The following is a 6,433-nucleotide window of genomic DNA, read 5'->3' as shown; positions in this document are numbered from 1 at the left end:
AGACAAGCCAGTCTGAAGTTAGACCCACGTTTTAGCCGTTGAAGTCTGATATACATTCCTGTTCTGTTTTACTGTCGTTAAGCTCGTATATAATAGTTTAATCACATTCTCTTATACTTATTTTTGACATTAATGAACATTCCGATTTGCACTGCACATGACGTTCAAACTCATTTGTAACGTTAGCGTGTGAAACTGACGTTGGTAACGTTGACGCCTGTGCAGATATCAACTTCCGCCAGCTGATGACATAATCCTAGTGCAATATAGATGATGGTAGATCCGTATTTTAAGAACTTTTATTTAATGTCCACCGCCTTATTTAAAAGCAGAGGGACATCACAATGAATGGAGTAAGGTCAATTTACAATATCTTGTTTGGGAGGCATTTATTCTTAACAAACACAATAAGTGCCGGCGTGTTGTTAGGAGCTGGAGATTCCATTGTTCAGACTTTTGAAGGTAGACGGATAAAAAAGAAAGGAGGGGCATGGACAAGAGACTGGAAAAGAACAGGTTTGTGTTTGATCCTCCTTGTCCACGAAGTCAAGTTTCGCTATACAACTACTGAAGCTCGATAAACATGCCTCACAATCATACTGTTGTCATGCAGTGCTTGGCAGACTACATACAGTGTACATGTACATATAAGTAGATTGCTACTTACTGTTAATTGATATTAGTATATATATATATATACACACATATGTACAAGGCATTTTGCCTTTTGAAGGGCTTGGTAAATATTTACTGGGTCCTTATGTTAATGGACATAAACTTGGAGTTAACTTATTTGCACATATGATATCAGATAACAAAACTGTATTGTATTGAAATGCAAATGCACTTTTATTAAATACATGTTATGAATTTATCCTATCTTAGGTCGAATGACAGTGGTGGGATTCTTCTTTGGACCCATGGCTCATAAGTATTATAAATACCTAGATTGGTGGCTTCCAGGCAGAGACTTTAAGACTATTGCACAGAAGATTATGGTGGAGCAACTAATAATGTCACCAGTGTCACTAGTAATTTTCTTTGGCGGTGAGATCAAATTCCTCAAACTAAAATATTTATTTCCTATGCTTTTGTACCCCCTCCTCTTCATTTTCTTGCAGCTTTATATTTTTTACAGGTATGGCAGCTGTTTGTCCAGTGTTTTTGGAACCTTTTAGGATCATATTGAAAAAAGAATTGATTGAGGGCTCTAGATTATTTGCCACTGCATTTCAGGTCGTATGGTTACGATTGGGCTAGTCCTGCAAGGCCCAGCCAGTCATGCTTGGTATAGCTTCCTAGACAGAATTCTGAAGGGAACACAATTCAAAACCATTGCAAAGAAAATACTTCTGGACCAAATATTTGCCTCACCTTTTTTTGCTTTTGGCTTTCTTATGGGTAAGCTGAAAGAGGTATCAGAGAAAAAAATCTGAATAGGTGTTAAAGGGTTATTCAGGGACGAATTTAGGATGTCTTCTGGGTCTTCCGGAAGACGGTCAGATTTTTAAGTTTACATTGACGGGTATCTAATATTTTCTGTCGGAAGACAGTAAAAAATCGGGACGAATTAACAAAGATATTTTGTCAGAAAATATCTCTGGATCCGCCCCTGGTTATTTATATCAAAATATGCATTGAAATGTTTGTTTTTATTGTGAACATGAAGTGGTTTTGACTAGAAATATTTTGAGATAACCACTTCATGGGGATCATCCAAAATAGCACAAAATCTGGCAATTTAGCAAAAACTCGATCAAAATGTTGCAAGATTAAGAGGAGAGAGGGGTGAAAAATAGTGGCAGACTAGCTAGTATGGTGCTGCAACAAATTAAAGCTGACAGAACTTATTCATGGATATTTATCTGCTTATACAAATTCACCATGTTTTGTATGCACTTATATGTTGCTTTCTAAGACTTCATTGCTGCTGCATACACAGTTGCAACATTTTCATAAAAATTAACCCAATTTCACCCTGATTTTCACCATTTTTTAGTCTCATATATGACATGGATTTCTAACAGCCTCATTTAAGGCTATTTCAGATGATTTCCATTACCAGTTTTGCACAAAGATTCAATCATTTCTTTTTTTTACTCAAAGACTACTTTCAAGCTAAAGAGCACTTAGTGTTATCACAAATAACTTCTTTTATGTTTAAGTTAATCTAAACAGACATTTTCTTAATCTTAACCCCTTATGACTTTTATAATTCCTAAACCATAACTGTTAAGGTACATGTTAGCATCAATTTTGATAAACCTCACTTCCTCAAAAGTTACTAGTCCAAATTATCCCAGTATTGATTATTTTCAAATTATTATTATTATTATTATTATCATTATTATTATTATTATTAATATTGTTATAGGTTTTAGCCGTATGTGTTATTTTTGATGCTAAAACGTGCACTAAAATTTACATGTATATCCTTGACAAAAACTTTTTTTAACACTGTCTGTGTTTATGTTTTGTTTATACCCTTAGCAAGTACAAGTAGTTACCAACATTTATTACATCTTTATTTTTGGTGTTAAATTTGTGAAAAATGACTTCACTACACAACCAAACTCTTGCTTAATGCACATTTTTGTACAAAAGAAATTACTAGTTTCAATATTGACAACACTTACAAAACAAGTTAATAATTGAAAAGAAATGTTTGATATGTTGAAAAACCATTTTAGTTTTTATTATGGTTAAAGCATTGCCTTTCATATTCATTTTTATTATTATCTAGGAATGGGTCTTTTAGAAGGGCAGTCATGGGACAAGGGGGTACAGGAATTTAAGTCCAAATTTTGGACAGTTTATATGGTGAGATTCTCAATGCTTACAGCAGGAAAATTGAAATTAATAGTTGTCCTTGAAGTTCATTATTTGTATAGAAAATATTTTCATGACATTTGACTGTGCTAGAGCACTGACTGCACTACAGAAGTAACTTTAAAAATATTTGTGATTGGTGAAAAAAGATTTTTTCAGTAAACATTAAGTGTTTTTAATTGATATATAAAATAGTGTGTTGTACAAGTGAATAAGTAATACGCTTGCTGAGCATTGTATGTAAATTCTTTATTTGAGGAATTTAAAAAAGTAAACACTATTTCTATAATGCTCAAATGTTTATTCTACAGAAATATGTATATAAAGATATATAGTTCTAGATATATATTGATATGTAGTTATGAAATGTCTAAAGCAAGGTTCTATATTCCAGGCTGATTGGACAGTATGGCCAGCTGCTCAGTGCATCAACTTTTATTTTCTACCTCCTAAGCTGAGAGTGATATATGTTAACTTTGTTACATTAGGATGGGATGTATTTTTATCATATATAAAGCACGTAAGTTCATTTCTGTGAAATGGTTTTGTTGAAAGTGTGAAGCAGGAATAATTTTAATGTCTAGCATAATTGTTTACTTTTCTGTTAGGCATCGTTTTTGGTAGATATGACACTTAATAAAAAGGTGTAAACTTACCATGGTGTAAGAGTATCATAGATTACTCATTCAGGCTCTGCATATTATCACTTTTATCACCTTATTTATTTTAACTATAGTTTATTATATCCCAACATTTATGTATGCATTTTTCACCAAATGTTGTTGCTAGTAGTACAATAGCATGCATTTTTTTGTTGGAAAAAAAAAAAAAAACATAATAACACAGTAATGTAAATCAGAAGACTTCTTTTATACGCATTGTGCTTTAATTTTCTCTTTTTAGGAGTTCAAGAAGGATCAGGATTGATGACAGTTCTTAGATTTTGGTTATGTAGGCAAGAAATACCACATCAGGGTGATAAGTTCTCTACCACCTTAGACCAGAAACTTCCATGTATGACGTTATTAGGTCCAGAAATATTGAAAATAATTATTTCCTCTTAAATGTTTTAGCATTGAGATAAGTCAATAAATTTTAAACATCTCTGTCTGTATTTGACATTTGGATTTCACTCAAAATGTATACAGATCAGTTACCTGTAGCAATATCCAGGTTACTCATGTAACCTGCAGGCCGCGTATGTATGTATCTCAGATGATTTGTAGTGTCCATAAAGATTTGGTGTGCTATTTATTCAATCAGGGACTTATTGGCATTGTTATTAATGATATTTTATTATAGGGATTTAATAGCTGCAATGTTATAAATTTTGCATATTTCGAAATATATGTAAACGTTTGTTCTTGATGTATTTATTGTTATTCAACAACTTTTATATTTCATGTTGAAATAATGTCTTTGAAACTGAATCGTGCAAATGTGATTTGCCATCACATGAAATGCGCACATAATATATCATATTACATTACAAGAAATATTTGTTCACTTATTGCAAAAAAAAAAAAAAAAAAAAAAAAAAAAAACTTTTTTATATTCTTCATTGTTTATGGAGAACCCACATTTAATCTTTGGAGAAAGAGATGAAGTAACTTAAATGTAATGTACCAGTTATGGTTGTAATTGTTATTCAGTTATTAAAGGTCCAAATAGCTAAACCTGTATGTTTATTGGATCTTCTAGTCATGCTAGTTTTGCAGTGAACTGAGTGCTAGGCATAAAGAAGGAATTAAAAATCAATTTTGCAACAAAGTCAATTGCATACAACAGTTAGTAGTATTTTAGAACTACTGTAATTATACATTTTATTTTTCTTATGATAATAAATAAAAGATCTTTAAAATGAGCATTTGTATAACTATTCAAGTACTGGTAGTCTTGTTGCTAATCATTTCTTTCAAAGACTGTTCAAATGAAGCGTGTCAACTTGGTTGTTTTGCTTTATGAATGTTCATGTACTTGAATTTCTTTGGGTTTATTCCATAAGCTTTTAATCTTTCCTCTGACATTTGATTTTTCTTAAAGTTTGAACCCCTTTTCTTCTTTTTCTCATTTTTCCCATGTTCTGGAACAGGAACAGAAGAACTATTCTGTTTCTTCCTTTTTCTTTTTCGTTTATGCTTGGACTCGGACTCCGTGCTAGTAGTGACACCTACAGCCTCAGAGCTGCCACCACCTGTAGGGCCTATTTTTTGCCTTTTATGATCTAATACTTCCTTAACGTCAACCTCATCGATTTTCCTTTTAACCTTCGGTTCTGTGTTGGCACTAATTTTAGCTACTGTTGTATTTTTGTCCATTTCTTTATTTACATTTTGTTTGCATTTCTTTTTTGCCCGTTTCTCACTTCTTTTTGAACTATTGTTTTGTGGTGACAACTTAACGGTGTCTTCTTCCCCTTTAGGACATTTTTTTGGCCTTTCCCCAAGTTCAGTTTTGTTTTCTAGGAATACTTCTTGACCTTTAAAACTGTTTTTCTTCTTTTTTTGTTTCTTCTCATTGGGGTTTGAAGAACCTTTGTTACTGGATATGGTTGCTGCTGGTTTGGAGTCTTCATTCCTAGAAATATGTTCCATGGTAAATATAAATAACATCTGTCCCTTAGCAATCATACTTCAGTTTTGCTTTAACTTTGACCAGAATGTAAAATCAAAGACTAACAGATAAATGTTGAAACTTACTTTTAGTTTTAACAAAAAAAATCACCTATACATTACCACAACTTACTTTTCTGTTAAACTTGTCAGAATGCTTAATTTCTTCTGTACATTTTCACCCTTTTTCGTATACACCTTCACGTCATATTTCTCTTCCTCTTCTGTCCTGAATTCAAAGAAATATGGTTTCACCAAAACAATAAAATGCAAACCTGCACCTCATTTAAACTGTTTCATTACATGAATTTAAATAATTCCCTAAAACTGATCAAATCCTTAAAACAGAAGCTAGGTTACAGCTGGAAAGTTATAGATGACTTCTGCCTAGATGATGGGGAGAGAAGTGTCTGCTTAAAACATTCCAACAAATAATTCTATTGAAAGGAGTTTACATAGTAATCTAATAAAGCTTCCTGCACCAACTGACCTGTACTGATAGGCTTTTTTTAATGACACCCATCTGTTCAGCTCCTTATCCCTGGCTGTTAGCACCTAAATATACACAGAAAACCACTGAACGTTCAAATAATGTCTTTGAAACTGAATGGTGCAAATGTGATTTGCCATCACATGAAATGCGCACATAATACCAAAATGCCTTTTTTTGCTGAGAGACAGTAACTTACTTCAATGATATGATGTTTGGCATCACATAGCCATACCATATATTAAAATACAAGATGACTTAGGGTAGGAGAGTGTCAAAACAATCTCTTTAAGGCCTTTTTACCCCAATGAACGATGGCTTATTCTATGGCAGCAACAGGGTGATATTCATACCTCTTCTGTGGAAAGACCAAAACTGTTTGGGATGACCTGTCTGTATTTGAACCTGCAAGGTGTGTCTCCTATAATGTCTTCATAATCCAGCTTGTAATATTCATCAAAATACTCCTCAAAAGTCTTGTCACCTATTGGGAAAACGTGAG

At 32.8% G+C, this 6,433-nt stretch overlaps 2 protein-coding genes across 4 annotated transcripts in view; one reads left to right on the top strand and one right to left on the bottom strand.

Moving 5' to 3' along the window:
• Positions 1-47: 47 nt before the first annotated feature.
• On the top strand, positions 48-4,713 carry LOC106170007 (mpv17-like protein 2). 3 transcript variants are annotated; one of them, XM_087002465.1, is made up of 6 exons: positions 48-516; positions 886-1,047; positions 1,237-1,401; positions 2,744-2,820; positions 3,224-3,349; positions 3,733-4,713. In XM_087002465.1, exons 1-6 carry the CDS (start codon positions 345-347, stop codon positions 3,754-3,756), a joined length of 726 nt encoding a protein of 241 aa, XP_086858591.1. In that variant the 5' UTR covers positions 48-344; the 3' UTR covers positions 3,757-4,713. The 3 variants fall into 3 exon arrangements, with proteins under 3 accessions (XP_086858591.1, XP_086858593.1, XP_086858592.1); XM_087002467.1 differs by lacking the exon at positions 1,237-1,401 and having other exon boundaries at positions 49-516; XM_087002466.1 differs by lacking the exon at positions 886-1,047 and having other exon boundaries at positions 78-516.
• LOC106178890 (protein KRI1 homolog) overlaps positions 4,610-6,433 on the bottom strand; it is an 8,001-nt gene continuing 6,177 nt past the window's right edge. The window contains exons 15-18 of the mRNA XM_087002508.1: positions 6,285-6,415; positions 5,932-5,996; positions 5,575-5,670; positions 4,610-5,406 (exon numbers count right to left, since the gene is read on the bottom strand). Coding sequence (XP_086858634.1) covers positions 4,770-5,406; positions 5,575-5,670; positions 5,932-5,996; positions 6,285-6,415 — 929 coding nt within the window. The 3' untranslated portion in view covers positions 4,610-4,769. The remainder of the gene's footprint in view (positions 5,407-5,574; positions 5,671-5,931; positions 5,997-6,284; positions 6,416-6,433) is intronic.

The sequence above is a fragment of the Lingula anatina genome, chromosome 1 (assembly GCF_051362555.1).
Source record: "Lingula anatina isolate TDL-2025a chromosome 1, LinAna3.0, whole genome shotgun sequence".
Classification (NCBI taxonomy): domain Eukaryota; kingdom Metazoa; phylum Brachiopoda; class Lingulata; order Lingulida; family Lingulidae; genus Lingula; species Lingula anatina.
The sequence above is the reverse complement of the archived record's forward strand: the minus strand, read 5'-3'. Positions and strand labels throughout refer to the sequence as shown.

Coding starts and splice junctions, on each gene's coding strand:
- LOC106170007 (XM_087002465.1), top strand. CDS start 345: ATGAATGGAGTAAGGTCAATTTACAATATCTTGTTTGGGAGGCATTTA. Junction 2,821..3,223: donor AATTTTGGACAGTTTATATG/GTGAGATTCTCA, acceptor TCTATATTCCAG/GCTGATTGGACAGTATGGCC. Junction 3,350..3,732: donor TTTTATCATATATAAAGCAC/GTAAGTTCATTT, acceptor TTCTCTTTTTAG/GAGTTCAAGAAGGATCAGGA.